General features: G+C 38.1%; 2 protein-coding genes across 3 annotated transcripts; both read right to left on the bottom strand.

The window, feature by feature from the left end:
• Window positions 1–436: 436 nt before the first annotated feature.
• On the bottom strand, window positions 437–4463 carry LOC103717137 (purple acid phosphatase 18-like). Its single transcript, XM_008805412.4, has 5 exons — window positions 4196–4463; window positions 2169–2837; window positions 1343–1531; window positions 1180–1268; window positions 437–1039 (listed from the first exon to the last, which is right to left on the bottom strand). The coding sequence occupies exons 1-5, from the start codon at window positions 4349–4351 to the stop codon at window positions 820–822; spliced, it is 1323 nt and encodes a 440-aa protein (XP_008803634.2). The 5' UTR covers window positions 4352–4463; the 3' UTR covers window positions 437–819.
• Window positions 4464–5745: 1282 nt separating this feature from the next.
• LOC103717136 (zinc finger CCCH domain-containing protein 55-like) lies at window positions 5746–20693 on the bottom strand. 2 transcript variants are annotated; one of them, XM_039131861.1, is made up of 6 exons: window positions 20551–20693; window positions 20175–20286; window positions 9763–10043; window positions 8633–9502; window positions 6296–8447; window positions 5746–6191 (listed from the first exon to the last, which is right to left on the bottom strand). In XM_039131861.1, exons 4-6 carry the CDS (start codon window positions 9379–9381, stop codon window positions 6162–6164), a joined length of 2931 nt encoding a protein of 976 aa, XP_038987789.1. In that variant the 5' UTR covers window positions 9382–9502; window positions 9763–10043; window positions 20175–20286; window positions 20551–20693; the 3' UTR covers window positions 5746–6161. The 2 variants fall into 2 exon arrangements, with proteins under 2 accessions (XP_038987789.1, XP_008803631.2); XM_008805409.4 differs by lacking the exon at window positions 9763–10043.
• Between the last annotated feature and the right edge of the window lie 131 nt (window positions 20694–20824).

The raw sequence follows: 20824 nt of genomic DNA, 5'->3' as shown, positions 1-20824 counted from the left end.
ACTGGAATCTGATCGAGAATGCAGGCCATCTCTGATCAAAGAACTGCCAGGAGAAGATGGGATCAGGGGGAAGTTAGAACTTTTTTTGGCAACTCAGATTGTTGTTAATGATGATTTATGCGCAGGGTTCTTGATTGTTACACCAACGGCGAAGGCAGCAATCTTTGTAATCCTTCTGAGAAAGCTGAACTCAGAATATCTTCTGTCACCCCATATTTTCTATCATCCCAAACAACCAATGGTTCAGTTTTGGAAACGAATATAAAGGATGATGTTGTCCTAGTTCCTGGGCTACAGATCACTAAGCAGGTTGTATTGTTATCTCCATTTGGGTTCGGGGAAGATGCTCATCTCTGTCTCGATGCAGGACAAAATTGTCACAATAATGACCTTCCATGATTTTTGAAATCACAAGATGATTTCGTTTCTTGGTTCAGCAATGGGATAACCAAAATTTCTATTTTCAATATTTTAGTTTCTTCTCTGCTGCATCTAACTCTGAGAGTTCTTGCATTAGCTAAGAAATTAGAGCTTATGCAAACAAGTACAGGCTCCAACCCCGCTACTGCTGCATTTCATACTCCCATCAGCATCAAGTCAAAGGGCTTTGTACATGTTAGTGCTGGAACTACAAATGATATTTGGTAGGACTTACTGGTGCCGGAAGCGCTTCTGGGACATAATCCTTGTTGAGTTAGCTGAAACCCCTTTCCTCAGGCATCTCATCATGTTGCAGAACACCAGGCACATCATATTTATATGACTATACATTATCTGGGATAGCAGATCCTTGGGGTGGAATTGCTTCAAGTTCCTGACTTAAGGAGCCATCAGAATCCTCCTGTGCTCCGGCTTCGTATCGGCAAAGCATCCAGAACTTGCTAATGAGGTGATCCAGACTCGATCTGATTTTACCATTTCATCATCATCGTTCCTGTGCCAACTCCAAAAAGCATGGGTTGAATTTATGATCTTCAGCTCACCATGACCGAAACTTGCTTCACGGAAAGCTGACCACTCCGGCTTTGGGTGAAGATACCTGATGAGCTCAAAGGAATTCAGTAACTATACTGCAGAAGATATATTTTGAAATGCTCGGTAATTGCAGCATAAATACGAAGGTTGCAAGTTCTAGAAATGCAATTAAGCATATGCGCCATGCTAGAGGAAATGATGTACCTTTGAGCCAGACCCTCCCTGTTACCTCCATCTCCAATCGTTATGTGTACAGCTCCGCAAGGGTCTAAGCCGCCATTGTAAACACGTTCCTGAAAGTGTGAAGTGCAAGGAGAGACTTTTAGTTTGAACATGAGTGAAGTAAAGAGTCACCAGTCATGCATACCGAACGTTCATATGCATGCACATGTCCAGCAAGAAGAATATCTACGCCAGCAGCATAAAGCAATGGTTCGATTGCAGCCATCATGCCATCCCCTTCACCTTGATGAGCCCAGTTGCTGTTATACCATGGTGCATGCAATAACACGAGCAACCATGGTGTCTTTTCTCTGTCTACCTTAGCAAGATCAGCCTGTAACATCAAATACAAATGGATGCTCTCTTCATCCAAATTAAAATACTAGATCATTTTCTTTTCTTTGGATTTCTATGCAGTTGAATTAGGAAAAATCATAGAAAGGCAAAAATAATTTTTTAAAAAGGAAATTCAAGTCCTAAATCTGATAAAACCAAAGAAAAACTAATTGTTCCACAAGGTGAAGTAAGGATATTGATTCTGGGGCAAGCAAGTATTTACTGGGGGAAACATGCACTCTGGATAAAATGGAATATGGTAGCTTTTTAATTTTCAGATAGAGCTTAATTGAAACGATAGTTTCAGCATATAAGCCATAAGATGAGGAATCAATAATCCTTTTAGCTAATTCTTATGAAAGATTATGCCCTTAGTACACTATTGCCAGAAACTGAGGGAGAAGGGAGACAGATGCTATTATATTTTCAAACTTTAATTCCAATGACGAGTTATATGTTCATGCCTAAATTACATGGTCATTCTCTAAAGTTGGTTTGATCTTTGTTCCAAAGAATTGGCAAACTTGCTTTCAACTGTCCACGTTTCCCAGGCTGCCACTAGAAATGAAACTACCATGAGAAAAGTTAACTAAGAAGGATAGATAAGCTTTAAAGAAACAACAAAATAGACTAACCTTAAGCCAGGCATACTGATCTGAGTTCTTATCATACTCTGTATAAGAACCAAGCATAATAACATGAACTCCTGCTACTTCAAAAGAGTAATACAGGTTTGATGCGGATCCACTCTCTGCATAAGGCATCTTCCACCGGGCATTATATGCTTGAAATCCAGCTTCAAACAATAATATTTTCTCCTTCTCATGATTTCCTTCTGTTACCATCCATGGTCTAGCACTAGCAAGTGGCTGCAGCAGTTCACCAAAAGAATCCCACAGATGCTGCTGGTAATCAGCATATGAGAGATCCCCTGGAACAAGTTGCACATCATACTTGCACTGAGCAATGTGGTCTAAAGTTGTTGTTGTCCACCCTGTCTGACCAAGATCGCCAACTACAGCAAAAGTTATTGGAAATTGAGAGGGTGGGGTCTTAAGATAGAATTCTGGATCTTGTCCTCCACACTGATAATAATAAACTGTGCCATCTTCAAGAGGTCCAATGACAACATGGTGTATCTTCCCTGAACTATAGAATAAGTAATTGTAGGATGTGCTTTCTCCTTGAGAAGAATATGCATACTCTCCAGGTGAAGTTCCATATTTAACAATAGAAGGAGAAGATTCATCATCAGTGATCCATGATATTCTCATGTGTTTTTCCCCAGCCAAAGAAATGTGAACCTGCAAAAATAAAAAGAAAAGGATTGCTGTTGAAATAACATTTTTCTCCAAGAAAATCTGACAGTTGAATGATTTTAAGAGAATTGAAAAGGACATTTTGATCCTACTGAAAACATGATTACTTTCCCTTTTTTTCTAACATAAAACACAAAATGAATGAAATGCACAATCCAGGAGATCATATTGATGGAGCTTAGCACATTGATATCCTCAAACCTTATATAGATTCTGTGGCCTGTTTTCAGAAAATAATAATAATAATAATTAGGTTCGGTGCACAAAAGTCAAGGGCATTACCTTATATCATGCTTAAGTATAGCAACCATGCACATTCATGCATATTCCCAACTTGAAAAGTAAGACATACGGCATTACACTTATTAACCCTTTAGATTTTATCAATTTGTGAAGCAGATGCAATTTTTTGGTTTTTTTTTTTTTTTTGTGGGGGGGGGGGGGGGGGGGGGGGGGTGTGGTGGTTTACAATGGGATGCTAAACCCATAGACAACATCACACTACTCCTTGCTAAAATGATATTCATTTTCAGTGAATTTAGCATGAACATGGGAATCACAGTTAAAATAGCAAGAGGTAGCCATGTCAAATTGAGAAGCTAAATAGACAAGATGACTTCAGCAACCACTCAGTCTCAATGCTTCACCTGCAACTGAATATGTTACCTGTTGAAAAAAAAGAATAAGAGAAAATAATTGTATTTCTGCCCCCATCTGTTATAATGTACAGGAGCAGCCTTTATGAGGCTAACAAAGTTTGGTAAAGCCGACTAAGTTTGGCACAATTAATCACAAATCAATCAAGGTGAAATTAGGCAAGGCCAACTAAGTTTGGCACAATCAATCACAACTCAATCATGATCCTAATCAATCATATGATTTTAACATTACCTAAATCTCCAAAAAAATGCGATCAGATCCCAGCACAGAGACCAACAACTAAGGAATGACCATTTGGGTAGCTTGACGGCTTACACCGAGTACTTTCTGAACAAATTGCCACCGAAATTAACTTGGTTTTCTGCCGAGATATTCCCATCGTAAAAAAAATAAATAAATAAATAAAAATCGGCACTCGGTACAGTGGAAGACTGGAAATTTCGAGTTTCTGGATTAACAGCAGCAGAATCGATTTGGGTTTCCATCGGAACATTTTAAAAGGAGCCAGAAAAAGCAAAAAAAACACGCTAAAACCATCAGGCAGCGACCTGATGCCGCAAATTAGAAACAACGAGAGCAACAGATCCGACGAGTGACATTCCAGAATAGGATCAGACCAAGATCCAAACCTCAAACAAGCAAACTTCTCTTAAATTATCCGCGGAAGGGGATCAAGCACTCACCTGTTGGGGCTCCGAAGACTGCCTCCGCTTCCATGGAAAGGTTAGGGCTTTCCGGGGCTTGGGCCGGACGTAATCCTCACCTATTCCATCTCCAATTCCAGTACCTACCGACGAGATGAAGAGCAGAACCGCCATTAACATCAATCGTAGCTCCATTTTCCTGATTAAATTATTTTTCCTCGCTTTCGTCTCAGGATATTTTCATCCAAGAAAAAGATCGGGAACTCATCTCATGAGGACCCCAGGCGAGCACTTCCCTCTCGTCTCTCTCTTTTAAGTAAATTACAAAGCCATACTTTATTTTTATCCAACATTTTATTCTATAATGTAATAAAATATTAATCAAATTGTTAATTTTAAATAGAATCTAAATGCTATATCTGAAAAATTTTAAAAATAATCAAAATAATTTTCGTTCACATACTTTTCATTTAAAAATATAAAAAATTATGTATATCCTCTATTTACTCTTTTTTCCACTCAAAAGCAATTTAACCTGCTACCACTAAGGTGGGAGTGCAGTTGGAACAAGGCTTTGCTTCCATCAGTGCGATTCAGGTTCGAAATGCGCGAGCGTCGATTAAATGTGAGACCAGATACTCCCTACCTGGATACACTTGGTGGGAGCACCATCTAGTCCAGTTGGCACTAAGGTGGCGCTGGGATGACGTACTCACATGTAAGGTAACCCACGGCTCGGGAAGGGTACGAGTAAATTTTCTACCTGCATCGAACATTTCCTAGTGGAAGGAGGGCCCAGTGAAGGTTGCTACGCGGATAAGATTTCCTCTCCTTCCCCCCTCCCCCATTTCCTAAGAAAAAAAAAGGAAAAAAAAAAAAAGCACTTTGAACTTTTATATGAGAAAAACTATCTTAGTTCCGTTGACTGAATAAATTTAGATTTTATAAATTATTAAATATAAATATAATAATCAAAAAAATTAGAGAAATTTTTGTAATTTAATTTTTTTTAAAATGTCTTTTTTGAATTCCGCAGTGCGCCCTTAAAGGATATTTAGGTGTAACGGAAAAGATGATATTGCCCCTCAATTGCGGGTAGATGTACACTGCAATATATCAGATGCTCCTTCCATTTGAAACCCCAAGGAGCACACTTGCCCAATGCTACAATAAGATCATAAGGGAAGGATTGCCATCGCTTGCGGATGTCTCAAAGTACTGGGCAAACTGCTCCACTGATATGCAAGAGAATCTTTGTCGACCATAGCCTGGGAAGAATAGTTTTGATGCAGAATTACAGTGAAAATCCACGGGAAAAGAGAGGCGTAATTGCGAAGCCTCATGAATCCTGAAGAATATTTACCATTCAGACACTTTGGGATGGAGGATTATAGATGAACACTTTTCCCTTGATGACTTGAAAAATTGTTGATTGTTTGACTCGTGTAATAGAAAATCAAAACCTGATCTACAAAAACGAGCTGCTAAGAATGAGAAATATATCAAACAATACAAAACCAATAGCACCTTCTTGATGACCAGGCAGTTTGATATTCCAAAAGACTGTAATGAGGGAGAAAGAACTCCAATAAACCAAAGCATATTTCTGATATTCCATGAAGGAAATATCAACCAATCATGGGCTAATGTAGATAGAAGTAACAACCAATTACAACATGGTGTATTGGAAGCATCTCAAACCAAACACCCAGTGCCAGGTAACAAGCTGTAAACTTAACCTGTCCAGAATGCTATCATCTGTTGAAATCTAACGATTCAAGCAGCAATAAACATCCAAAGTAGCATGACTGAAATATAGGCTGCATCAGCAGATTTCTGTTACATACCAGAAACGAAGGACCGCACTATCCTGTAAGATAAACAACAAAATGCTCCCAAAAATAATCTCTAATTTACAAAAATCCAAAACTGGAGGTGGGGAAAAGGGTTATCATATTGATATAGAATGAGCAGATAATAAGCATAAGGGCTGTCAAGCATTGGCTCAGCTCTTCCCATATTTTTGTACATATGCCTGCAGTCATAAAGAGTGAAAAAGTATTAGCCAAGCCTTTCTGTCAAAGTATTCAAGCAGAGTTCCAGAAAAAAGACACAAAAATTAAAGCCCTAAATAAGAACCTGTACAAGATTGTTGAGCTTCACTTTAGAGTATGACAAATACATATCAATTCTTTCTTGTGTCCAAGGGATATTAGGGTCCTGCAAGGTACTGGTCACTTTTTCAATGACTTTCTTCACTATGGTTTTGTGAGCTTCTTTAGTCAGACGACCTTCTTTCCAGGTGGGCTTCAATATATCCTTCACGTATTCCACAAGAGCAAATTTGAACATCCGCAACCCCTTATCATCCCTGCTTCTCTTACCCTCCCCATGAGTATGAGCATATGCATTCACACCCTTTGACTGGGCAATTTCCTCTTCTTTCTTGCTCTGGCCAATTTCTGTATCACTTACTTTCTTGCTATCATCCCCATCTGGCTCAACATGCTTCAACTCATGCTTTCCACAATGCAGCTTTTCTTCCAAGTCAGCACTGTTGTTCAGATTGCCCTCATTAGGTCGGTCAGTAACAGGTAATGAAAACGAGTTATTTAGAGTATCTTGTAATGTCTCCATTATAGGATCTTTTATTTCAACAGATATTGGTTTGGAGACAGGGGGCAGGTTGTCAGTCTCTGGTGTCACAGATTTCATGCCATCAGATGTAGGAGGAGACTGCTGCTGTGAAACAGAGGCCTGATTTGGCTCAGCAGATGGTGGTACAATAGGTGAGTTCTGGTTCTGCCCATTTGAAGCATCAACCTGTTGGCTCGGGGAAATATGAGGAGAAAGAGATAGATAGTGCTGACTCTTTTCAGCCAGATTTTGGCTCTGTCCATTATGAGGAAGAAGACACTGCAGATTTTGCCCGGTGAGATTAGTATTTGAAGGTAATTGAGGAAGGACTTGCTGGTTCTGCTCATTTTGGCTGATGTTTTGTGCATCTGGAGGCTGAGGGGCTAATGGGTGGCTTTGCCAACTCTCACCAAAACACTGGTTATGGACAGAAACCACAGCCTGCAGATTGTTAGCTGAAATTTTCATGTCTGCCTGGGATTTCTCACCATTGGCATTTACATTCTCACTTTCCTCACCATCACCACAAAGCACCTCTTCCATGATGCTAGGATGCCGCTGGACACAAGCACCTTCAACCACTATTTCTGTAGTAACACTTGGAAAATTTTGATCTTTCCCCGGCACTTCCTTAGTCATATTCTGCACTCGGGAGGGTAAAGCTTTCTCAATCACCTCCTTCAGTAAGCTTTGATGGTTATTCTTCTCAGGTTCTGATGATGGAGGATGCTGAGATTTAATTGTGTAATCTTTTATACCCATGGAGTGAGGAGCAGCATCTCCTGCGCCATTACTGTCACTCATCCACTGAGAGGAGTTGGGTGCATGCATCTCGGCAACATCGCCCCATTTCGAACCATTCCATGCAGTGGCTGCCTGATCACCCCATTTTGGACCATCCCATGAAGTAGCAGTTTCATCACATTCACCCCACTTTGGTCCATTCCATACCGGACTTTTGTCAGATTCCGTACCAGTATTCCACGTATCATCATCTCTCCTCTCTTTTGAATGAGATTGTGGTAGAACCTGATGAGAAAACTTGCAGTCTTCACCATGACGGCAGTGGCCTTTGGCAAAATACTTGCAAGGTACATCTGTAACCCTGCGAGGCTCAAGATTTTGCCTGAAGGAAGACGCATCCGCGTCTCTTCTATCAAATGTCCTCTCCCGGGGATTATCTTTCCTGAAAGGTCCACCACCAGAGGAAGCATCATGATGAAGATATCTGCACATTGAACCTCTGTGGCATCTACCCCTTGCAAAGTCATGACAGAGGCCAGCAGACCTGCTAGTTTTATACACCTCATGCCTCTCCTCACCACTGCCATCACTTTCATGCCTCCGAGAAAACCTGTTCCTTGAATAATTGCTTTGATCCAATGAATCTCTGATGTCCTCCTTGTTGTCACGCACTGAGTACCTTCCCCTCTCAGATCTACTTTTCCTGATCTCAGTTGCATCATTGTTATGATACCTACCAGTGTGTCTTGGACTACCATCTTCATGAAGGTATCTGCATTGGCCACTTCTCCTATGCCTGGCTGCTACAAAATCTCTACAAGGTGCAGCAGATCTTCCTCCCTTTCTACCTCTATTATTCCTGCTCTCAGAAGCATGTCTTAATCCTTTGAAAGGGCTTCTGCTTCTACTCCTACATTTTGTATCCAAAGCATTAAAAACCAGTCAAACAACCAGGGGGGGGGGGGGGGAAGCCAATGAATTTTATAAATGGACAGTGAGCAAGTTGCCCTATTTTTCTCTTTTTCTTCATTGACGATAAAATGAATTAGGTGCCAGAACATTTAAGCAACTTTTTAAGCAGCAGATGGTGGTTACCTGTACGACCTGTTCCAACCATTATCTGGTGAAACACTATGGTTGTGTTGCTTCCATGCATCAGGACCAGTCTGATCTAGAGCTGTACCCCAACCAGCAGCATCCCTGATAACATTATCATCTGCTCTAGCAGACTGGCTTCCAGATACAGGTTCCCAGGAAGAATTCTTGAAGCTTTCTTTGCATTGCTTCCATGCTTCAGGACCAGCCTGATCTAGAGTTGTACCACAACTAGCAGTATCCCGGCTTACATTATCATCTCCTCTTGTGGATTGGATTCCAGATACAGGTTCCCAGGAAGAATTCTTCAAGCCTTCTTTGTGTTGCTTCCATGCATCAGGATCAGTTTGATCTACAGTTGTTCCCCAACCAGCAGTGTCCCTACTTACATTATCATCTCCCCTTGTAGACTGGTTTCCAGATACAGGTTCCCAGGAAGAATTCTTAGAGCCTTCTTTATGGTCAGCTTCCATATCAGACCACTTTGGAGATCGGGGTCTTTTAGACCATGGTGCAAATTGGCATGCTTCAAAATCATCTCCATGGATTTGGGTATTGCCTCCTTCCATTTCAGACCACTTTGAAAATTGACTATGGTTGTATTTAAAAGAACTCCAACTTGATTTTGATTCTCTATCATGAGAAAGAACTGCTTTTGCAGGCAGAGCATTGTCTTTTCTAACTTTATTTGGAAAATGAGCATCTGCCATCTCCCATCTAGTTTTACGCCTCCTAAAATTTTCAGTCATTGAATTTCCTTCACAAGCAGCAGCAGTAGTCTTCTGCTTATGTCAGAGCAATCTTAGTTGAAGAACTTGCAAGAATGGAACTCCTTGTTCTTTAAACAATCATCAGATGTTCAGAGACAGTCTTGCAGATTGGGAAAAAACAAGTTAGTCATAATGTTCACAGTCCCAAAATCAGCTATATGTATTCATATTATAGCTACAAGTTCCTAAGTATTTATCTCAAACAGAAAGTGATCATCAGTAAAGACAATTGTTCATAAAAAAATACTAAACAAGAGCTTGGCATTAGATAGGTGTTCAAGATCGTCGCCAACGGCCACGAAAAGTTACTATTAAAGATAGCTGGAATGGTAGAGCTTCACTAAGTTGTGGTCTAACTACCTGATTGTAAACTGTTTAAACTGAAAGGTGTCATCATATCATTCAAATGTTATCTGAAATAAAAAAAAATAACAACCAGTTATCAGTGTTGCAATGTGTCAGATTTCAACTTAGGTGTTCAAGACAACAGCAAATGTTGACAAAAAGCCCTAATCCCTCTAGCAAGCCATTGCAAATTCCATGCATAGCAATTAACTGATTTAGATATATCTTCTAATATAGAAAGAGACAAGAATGGAACTCCTTGTTCTTTAAACAATCATCAGATGTTCAGAGACAGTCTTGCAGATAGGGAAAAAACAAGTTAGTCATAATGTTCATAGTCCCAAAATCAGCTACAATATTGGGCTCATTTGGTTCGCGGGAAGCATTTTTCCTCCTAGGAATATGATTCTTGGGAAGAAAATTCCTAAGAAGAGAATGCTTAGGAATGTACTTTTGGCATGTTTGGTTAAACATAGGAAAGTGACAGATTTTCAGAGTGCTTATGTTTGGTTGACCATCCACTTTCCTGGAAAAGTTGTATAATTCCTATTATACCCTTAATAAAAATTAAGTCTTTAATGCCTCTTTAATGCTGAAAGGCCTTTTTAGGAAAAAAATAAAGATGGAGTGATTCCTGCCTTATAGGAAAGTAACTTTCCCATGTTTCTCATGGAAAAGACTTTTCCATGAAATGTGGGAATCATATTCCCATGGGAATATAACTTTCTCATCTCTCTCGTTTGAAAACTCCAAGCAAACAAGAGGCATCTCATTACTTTCTCGTTGATCACACTTTCCCCCCTTCTTTTCCCGCGAACCAAACGAGCCCATTATAGCTACAAGTTCCTAAGTATTTATCTCAAACAGAAAGTGATCATCAGTAAAGACAATTGTTCATAAAAAAATACTAAACAAGAGCCTGGCATTAGATAGGTGTTCAAGATCGTCGCCAACGGCCACGAAAAGTTACTATTAAAGATAGCTGGAATGGCAGAGCTTCACTAAGTTGTGGTCTAACTTCCTGATTGTAAACTAGTTTAAACTGAAAGGTGTTATCATATCATTCAAATGTTATCTGAAATATAAAAAAAAAATAACAACCAGTTATCAGTGTTGCAATGTGTCAGATTTCAACTTAGGTGTTCAAGACAACAGCAAATGTTGACAAAAAGCCCTAATCCCTCTAGCAAGCCATTGCAAATTCCAAGCATAGCAATTAACTGATTTAGATATATCTTCTTATATAGAAAGAGACAAGAATGGAGCTCCTTGTTCTTTAAACAATCATCAGATGTTCAGAGACAGTTTTGCAGATAGGGAAAAAAACAAGTTAGTCATAATGTTCACAGTCCCAAAATCAGCTATATATATTCATATTATAGCTACAAGTTCCTAAGAATTTATCTCAAACAGAAAGTCTTCATCAGTAAAGACAATTGTTCATAAAAAATACTAAACAAGAGCTTGGCATTAGATAGGTGTTCAAGATGGCCGCCAATGGCCACGAAAAGTTACTATTAAAGATAGCTAGAATGGTAGAGCTTCACTAAGTTGTGGTCTAATTACCTAATTGTAAACTAGGTTAAACTCAAAGGTGTTATCATATCATTGAAATGTTATCTGAAAGAAAAAAAAAATAGCAACCAGTTATCAGCCTTGCAATGTGTCAGATTTCAACTTAGGTGCTCAAGACAACAGCAAATGTTGACAAAAAGCCCTAATCCCTCTAGCAAGCCATTGCAAATTCCAAGCATAGCAATTAACTGATTTAGATATATCTTCTTATATAGAGAGAGACAAGAATGGAGCTCCTTCTTCTTTAAACAATCATCAGATGTTCAGAGACAGTTTTGCAGATAGGGAAAAAAACAAGTTAGTCGTAATGTTCACAGTCCCAAAATCAGCTATATATATTCATATTATAGCTACAAGTTCCTAAGAATTTATCTCAAACAGAAAGTCTTCATCAGTAAAGACAATTGTTCATAAAAAATCCTAAACAAGAGCTTGGCATTAGATAGGTGTTCAAGATGGCCGCCAATGGCCACGAAAAGTTACTATTAAAGATAGCTAGAATGGTAGAGCTTCACTAAGTTGTGGTCTAACTACCTAATTGTAAACTAGTTTAAACTGAAAGGTGTTATCATATCATTGAAATGTTATCTGAAAGAAAAAAAAAATAACAACCAGTTATCAGTGTTGCAATGTGTCAGATTTCAACTTAGGTGTTCAAGACAACAGCAAATGTTGACAAAAAGCCCAAATCCCTCTAGCAAGCCATTGCAAATTCCAAGCATAGCAATTAACTGATTTAGATATATCTTCTTATATAGAAAGAGACAATACTAGCATGTTATATCCCCCAGCTAACCTTTCTCAAAATAAATCATGCAAGCGGCTGACCACATCAACCTTCAAAGTTCATGTTCAGATACAACTGGTCTAGGAATACACATCAATGATAATGTTGTTCCACATCTTATCAAGTTTTTCTTTTGCATCATATTCCGAATACCAAAATTTTAGGGTGCATGAAATGATGTTAAGAGTGTCTGACGAACCGGCCCGTACCGGCCGATTCGAACCGGTCCAGCCTGTAACCGGTACGCTGAGCAATGAAAACCGGTACGGGCCAGTTCTGTACTGGAGATGAAGAGAAGGAGAGAGAGCACGGGGAAGAGAGGGAGGGAGGAGACACATGGCCGCCATCGAAGAGCCGCGAAGGGGCGGCAGAGGCCGGAGGGGTGGGGGGCGGAGCCCATGGAGGGCACGGGGGAACCCGCGGGGGTGCGGCGGAGGCCAAGGCCGCGGTGCCGACTTCACTTAAAATTTTCAAATTAAAAAGCCATGGCCGCAGCCTCAGCCTCCGCCGCACCCCCGCGGGTTCTTCCGCCCCCCCTCCGGCGGGCTCCGCCGCCCCCCGGCCTCCGCCGCCTCTCCGCGGCTCTCCGATGCGACGATGGGTCTCCTCCCTCTCTCTCTTCCCCGCGCTCTCTCTTCTTCTCTTCTTCTTCCCCAGCTCCAACAGGGAAGAGCTGGTCGGTTCGTACCGGCCGGTTTCGGAACGAACCAGAACCGTACCGGTCCAGTAGGCGACTGGTACACCTACCGGACCTAGTACGGCAAACCATGGTTAAGATTCATCAAAAAAATATAAAGCAAGTACAAAGAGGAAAGATAATTGAATATACAAGAAAAAATACAATTGTAAAATGATAAAGAAAACAAAATTTTAAAAGAAAATTCTAATTTTCTACATGATAAAATCCACAAGGATGACAATGATGAATCAATATTGTAACATTTAGCTCCTCCGTTAACCAATCATATGAAAGAAACGTGCATTTATATTGATTTGGTTTTATTATCATGGTTCATATGAAACATTCATTATTCTACGTCATCTACCAATTATTGCTATAGTCCATGTTCATGCATTGAGGTGTCTATCGGATGATCCATGAAATGATTAACTACATACACCAATGAAAGAAGTGCAAGGGTAAAAAATCATAAAAGACGTAAACAATGCAAATTAAGCAATTTCTTAATAACCAAGGCTTAGAAAAAAGATAGAATATTGACTAAATAATGTCCAATAACTCTGGTTAACAGAAAAATCCAGAATTGATGCTCTATATAATTCTCCCAAATTTCGAATAGTACTCAAGATCCTCTATTTTTGATTATCTCTTAAATCATTTAATGAACGTAGATTATCTTACCATTAATTTCATAACTTCTATAATCTCTTCCTGAACCAAACATGAAACATTCAATTCATTTGGCGATCATGCTCAATTGTTTATTTTATATTATGGGCATTCCGACATCTTTTTTTTTAATGTAATGAGCTTACCCTCTCTTTTCTGCACCCATGGTTTCATTGAGTTAATCATGGCAACTTTCTAGCACACGAGGATTGCTGAACCGTTACCGGTAGGCGTACCGGTTGGCCACTGGACCGATTTGGTACCGGTCGGCCACCGGACCAGTTCGAACCGGTACCACTAATTCAGCCTCCGAAAGCCCAAAAATATTGACCTGGCCGGTACCAGCCGGTACGGAAGCCAGTACAGAAGCCGATACGGGCCGGTACCGTTTTCCACTATTGTACCGGACCAGTCCGGCCGGTACGAGCCGATTTAGCATACCATGCTAGCACAAAGTTATATACAAACATTGAATAATCTATTGAACAATGGTAAAGTCCATTTGTGGAGGCATATGTTCATCTAGTCTTTCATGAGAGGCAAAGATCAATCCACTGTAAATTGAAAGTGAACAATGAATACATATTGATGTGCCCATTTATTTCCATTTCGGGCATAAGCATCATCTCAACAAATTTCTTGAATTTGAAATTTTTAACCTCTCCAACAAGTAACTATATGCCAAATAAGGTGTATTAATATTTTCCTTTTCAATTGCCAAAATCCAATCTAAATTGAATCAATCCAAACATATACACTAAGAAGAAAAAATGTTGTAATACATAATAATACAGTTCAATGAAAAAGGATAATAAGCAAGTCAACATGGTAAACAAAGGACATGTAAGCAAGACAACATGGCAAACATATTATTCTCAAATATGTGTTAATGGCCAAATGTAATCAAAGAATAAAATAGGGGGAAAAAAAGAAAAACATGATTTCTACATTTGAATTTAATCAGAATTTCACATGAGGTAGAAACAAAATTATTTTTTATTCAACATCTAAAAAATCAATCGTCTAGAATTGCTGCTTTGCCTACTCACAAGTAATAAATCTAATCTTTACAAAGCACTTTTTTGAGAAAAAAAAGTTTCTATTGTAATTTTTTAAAAATATAAGAAGCACTTTGGTTCCAAAATTTCAAGAAAAAAATGAAAATGGAGTGGAAAGAAGATAAAAGAGTCTACAATGCCGATACCACCACATGCCCACCTGCCCATGATCGCTAGCTCCGTCAAAATGTTCTGTAACATTTGAGATCGGACTGTGAGATTTAAGCTCAAAACTTATTAACTGATAGATAAGCTATATCTTGGCCTTATTTTCAAACTTCTAGACTAAAATTTATACATTGGTACATTGTGTGATGGTAACAGTCATGCTAAGTTCACATCCATATCAGGTTTATATTTGTACATTTTATTCCTATAATTTTTTACATAGTCATGTATTGGATAATTAGATAATTATAAACAATTAAATAACATATTAGACTAAAATTGATGTGCACCATAATTCTTTAATGTCAAGGTTCAAGGTTTTGAGTGCCGACTGGCACACTGTGCCAGGCTAGTACTCATACCAGATCTAGGTTAGCTTGGCACCACATAAATTCCTTTCTCTAATTCTTTTAATTGAAAAGGGACTCCTTAACATTTTTAATCATTCTTTTATTTTGGTAAGACAAAGTTAGCACTTAAATCCTTCTTTAGTATTTTAATTAACTATGTTATGATCTTGAAATATATTATGACTTCAAACTTTCAACACAAGAACACCATACCCAATGACTTCAAACGATATAAAATACTATAAAATGTTGTGATACTAGAAAAATGCCACACACAATTCATGGTAGAAGTAGAGAAGAAAAAATGAACAAAAAATAGAAAATCAAAATAACTTAAAAATATAATATTAAATAAACTTTGAAAAATACATAAAAACAGAAATAGTGATACAATAAATAAAAAAACAAAAAAAGAATTTATATATGCATATATTTTTGCAAACATATGAAAATATAGAGAGAAAGAAAATGGCGCAAGTACAATAATCTACAATCATGGATACAGAAGCTAGGCCAACATACTAAGGGTGGTCTGGCATAGTTCCACCCTCTGGTTCGAGAAATCTGGTGAGAGAGGGCGAGAGGGAGAAGGAGAGAGAGAGGAAGAGAGAGGGGGAGGGAGGCAGAGGGGGATGGAGGAAGGCAAGGAGAGGGCTTTCAAGCCTCCTCTCTTCCAGCGCGGTGTAACAGGGGCGGAGCCCCTGCTTCAAAATGGAACAAGAGCTCCATCCCCTTTATGCAGTGCCGGAGGAGAGGAGGCTTGAAAGCCTTCTCTCTCCCTCCCTTTCTCTCCCTCTCTCTCCCTCCCTTTCTCTCCCTCTCCCTCCCTACCTCTCTCTTTTCCTCTCTCTAAATGAGAAAAGGGCTCCATACCCCTATTACACGGTGCCGGAGGTGAGGGAGCTAGAAAGCCCTCTCTTAACCTCTCCCTCCCTCCCTTCTGCTGTCTCTCTCTCTCTCTCCCTCCCTTCCTCTCTCTCCTTCTCCCTCTCCCCTTTCCTTTCTGGTTTCTCTTTGTTAGTATATGCCGGAACGGCACAGCATGGTATCATACTGTATTGTACCATCGGCCGGTGCCGATTCCGATACTACGGACCTTAAGCTAGGCTTTCATGACCTAAAATCTATCCTTATAAAAGCACAAACTCCCAAATCCCTAAAACCCTAAACATGAGAAAGTAGAATTTGAGAGACTACAAAATTTTTGTAAAAGCAAAACAAATCTTGGTGTTCTAATTGGAAAAAAAGAAAGAAACCGAATCCAAAAGAAGAATACATCTCCAAAAGGCCCGAAGCTCCAAAGCCTTCAACCATAAATTAGAAAGAGAGAGTTACCAGTTCCAAAAATCCAACTCGAGCGCCTATGCGATAGATGAAGATGAGGAGGTGAGGATGGGACGGAAGAGGATCCCAAATTCTCCTCTTGTGATCAGCAAAAACTCCCAAGTCTTACATACTACAAAGTTATGGTAAGTAATTTTTTTCATTAATTTCAGTTGAGTTATCACTTTCTTCTTAGGTATATTTTAGTTAAAGTCTTGCTTAAATTAAGACTGAAAATATCTAAATTATAAAAGGCTATTATAACTTCATATCAGAAAACATAATAATGTTTTAAAGTGTCCCTCATATAAAACCAAGAGTCCGTACATATTATTTCAAAAAACAAACTGAACATCAGCATTTTTCATGGACATAAGCACAAAACATGTTGTGTCATGTCCAAGTGTCCAAATGCATTGACACTTCCAAAAATAAAAAATGGAGGATCCAAGTAACATAGACTATATTCAACAATATCTGCCATCCTCTTGCATTAAACAATTAAATTGTGAAAATTTGTGAAGGGAATAGTTTTGCACACATTTGTGGATGAAATGGATACAAAGAAGGCAAATAAAAAAAGGGGAAAATCAGTAGAGCTAAAATGGGGGCACATAATCCATAAATTTACAATATTAAACAATATAGATCCTTCATCGCCTATGAGATACATCACATACAATGCATCAAAATGGATAACCTTAATCTAGAAATGACAAAAGGGAGATCTGTAATGTTTTTCTCCTCATAATTCAATCATATAAATTTAGGCCTACAACCATCTCGTAGTAATGCACTAAATCATGTGTATTAACATCTTCAAGCTTCACAAGTACATCTAGGGTAAGAACATTCGATTAGGCTCAAATAACTTGGTTGTTGCTTTTTAGATAAGCAATCCGATATATTGCCGTTGTCCTTCTCCTTCATGATAGATTGATATTTTGAGGTGAGGGGCAAAGTTGGTTATCTGGCATCATCCAAAGGGCAGCCACTTTTCTTTGACCAACAACATCAAAGTTAGACTCCTCATCAAGTTTATGATTGTTTCCGTCAAGCCAACAAAAAATAATATGCATCTCAAACAAGCTTGCATCACCAATCATCCTGCAACAATAAATCATTTTCATCACTATGTAAATGTATGCTTCTTAATAAATTACTACTGTATAAGTAAATGCCTAGTAATTAAAGTAATTCTTTGTAATCTGCTCCCATATCTTGTTGGGCTAAAGCAAGGTAATGTATATTATTGGAGAATCTACATATGGATGCTAAAGTAGCACATGGTGGAATATATCTCATCTAGTAATGTCTTGTCTTTTTGAGGTAGCAGACCCCTTACTAGTAGCTTATTGTTATGGATTGGGTCAGTACGGCACAATACCCAAGGCAACACATGGTTCACTACTGGAGGAAAATAAACAGCTGTATAGCACATGTTACTATGTTGAGCCCTTGTACAAAATTGATACCTTATCAAGTTTAGTATAGCATGCCCGATATCGGGCAGTACAAGTTGGTACAAAAAACAATGATTCAAAGTAATATTTTGAATTGCCTGAGACAGCAAAAGCCAATCCGTTGTAAATTGCTCCGAGAAAGAATGAAGACTGATGTCAAGACACCAGTTGCTTATTCTAAACCTAAAAGAAACCATACAAAAGTTCATCATAAATTTCCTTCCTTACGAAGGTTTTGAAATTTAAATCATATAATCAATCACAAGTGGTAGGTTAAAAACCTTCCTATAGCAAATTGGTCATCTTTGTTTAGTTAAATGTGATATAAATCCAAGCATCACAAGAGCTTCATGCTAGTGCATAACTTTCCCCATTTGAGTTGAATATACTCTTGCCTAGCACTTTGATACTTAGGACTCATTTAGTTTGTGGGAAGGAGGGGGGAAAGTATGGTCAATAGGAAAATGAAAAAATGCCTCATATTTAGTTGAACCTTTCAAAGGAAAGAGATAGAAAAGTAGCTTTTGAGAATAAGTTTTCCATATTTCATGAGAAAGAAAAACCCATGTGGGACATAGAAAAGCCACTTTTCCATGGTCTGAAAATTGTGGTATTTTTTTTACCAAAAATGCCCTTAAGCCATCATGATCTTCTTAATAGCCATTTTAATAGTTAATCTTATACTATTAACGTATACTATTAAAAATTGACACAATATAAACAAGTTGTGGTAATTTTAATATAAAAATATATTAATAACTATTAAAAATTACCATAATATAAAAAGTTCTCTAAATATTAAAAATTGTTAGAATTAAAAACTCAACCCAATAAATATTTTTAATACCTATTTTTAAATATCTAAAAATATTTTTCAATATTTTTATATATCTAAAAATATTTAAAAATAGCTACTAAATATAGATGTATGTGATGTTTTACAGGTATTTTATGAAACTTTATTAAGGGCATAATAGATATTTTGCACAATTCTTTCAGAAAAGTAAAAGCTTAATCAAACATAAGTTACTATGAAAAGTATGTTTCCTATATAACATTTCTATGGTCAACCAAATATGCAAAAACTACTTTCTCAGATTTCATATACCCAGCCATCCGCTTTCCAAGAAAAAGAATCCAATGACGTAAAATTCTTCCCATGAACCAAACGAGTCCTTAAAAGTATACGGAAACAAGCAAAGTTAGAAATGTATTAACCTTTTTACTATATCTAATTACTATATCCAAACCATTCAAATAATATCAAATTACCATTTCCAAAAGAATTTGTCAACATGAGAAAAGCCAAAGGGGAACGTGTATGCTCAAAGATATAGTACCATCTCATAAAGCTTTCAATATAAATTGTACTTTCAAATTTAATTGAGAGAGCTTGGGCTGAATTTGCATTTGATAGTATAGCCTTATATTATTTCCATCAAAATAGTTGGTTTTGGACCATTTGACTGTTCTAATGGCATTTAGCTTTTACCTCAAAATAGCATTCTTCAAGATATCATCAATATAAACGCTATCTAGGGTTTAAGTGTGGGTTGAAACAAAAATACTACAATTGTGCTGTATTGCTTCTTGGTCAAACCCAATCCAAAAGTAGCGCCATAAGTAATGGGGTTTCAGCTAGGTTTAATTAATTTGAATGAAACAATGGGCATTGATCAGATTAAGGTTCCGTTAAAGTTCATTTAAAAATTTGAAAAACTGACCAATTGCAACAGAAACCAACTAAAAGCACAGAACTAAGATCACTTCTGGATCAACTTGCACTGAAACTGATTCAAAGTGACCAAAATGAATAGTCTTCGCCAGAATTTAGGATCTTGTTCTGAGTGTCAGATATGTTTCCGACTTTTGAATTGGTAGCAAGGACATTAAGGATTCTTGGAAGCATGTCATACACTTCTAAGTTACTTTCAGAAAATTATGGTTTTACATGACATAAAGGGTTTGAATAAAATAAATCTCTTAAGAAACATCCAGTTCTATTTATACTTACGAAATGGGATAAGCACACCTTCCCATTTTAGGTGAAATTGAACAACTATCTGTGTGTTTCCATCAAACAATGGTAAGTTTTAATGAATAAGGAGAAATCTGTGCACAATAAGTTGCTGTCTGACAAGAAACTTCAGAAATCTATCTACAAAGTTTGCACTAATTATATAAAACAAGCACTCAATGAACCCTATATCATAAATCCCAAAAAAGAGCACATATTTACACAATCAAATGGAACTTGCTAAGAACGAGGGGAAAAAAAGAAGAAGAATCCAATAAACAGCATACAACAACAGAAACGAAATAAAAGGAAAAAAATGAAAAAATAAAACTAACCTTGAATGATCTTTACAGTCGCCCAAGACCAAACACTAGCAATGTCGAGCAGCAGCCTTTTAACACGAACTCGTACAGAAAAGAAAAACCCTAAGCCCTCTTAATCTCCCACCTGCGGGCAAAACTCAAGATTCATTGAAAATCCCACAAGTACGTCACTTCAGTTACAAGATTTCCACACAGTTTTCCAATAAATCATCCACAAAAACACCAAATAGAAGCAAACGAAATCTGCTCGTCAACCAATGAAACAGTGATCGAAGAAATTTAAGAAAAATAAATAAAGACAAGATTTAATTGAAGAAATGACCGGTTAGAAGCTCAAGAAAAATGGAATTTCTTCGACTGAGATAAGAGAAATGCAAACACCGCTTACCTCTCTATCTCAAACGCTTCGAAAACACAGTTCTTCCTCTCAGGCCGCCCCAGAAATCGAGAGACCGAGAGAGAGTGGTGAAAAGAGGTTTCCTGCTTTTCTTTTTTTTCGGAGGGGGAAGAGGCCACGGGATATTTGAGAGAACTTAATACCTTATGATACGGCGCTACCCTAAATTTCTTGATTAAAACATTGACCGTCCGATCTTAATCAGGTGGTGGGAGTCTGCTATGCCTCTGCCGCCTAGCTTTTTAGCGGATTATTATTGCCGTCG

Source organism: Phoenix dactylifera, chromosome 11 (genome assembly GCF_009389715.1).
Source record: "Phoenix dactylifera cultivar Barhee BC4 chromosome 11, palm_55x_up_171113_PBpolish2nd_filt_p, whole genome shotgun sequence".
Taxonomy (NCBI): domain Eukaryota; kingdom Viridiplantae; phylum Streptophyta; class Magnoliopsida; order Arecales; family Arecaceae; genus Phoenix; species Phoenix dactylifera.
This window is presented reverse-complemented; position numbering and strand designations above follow the sequence as displayed.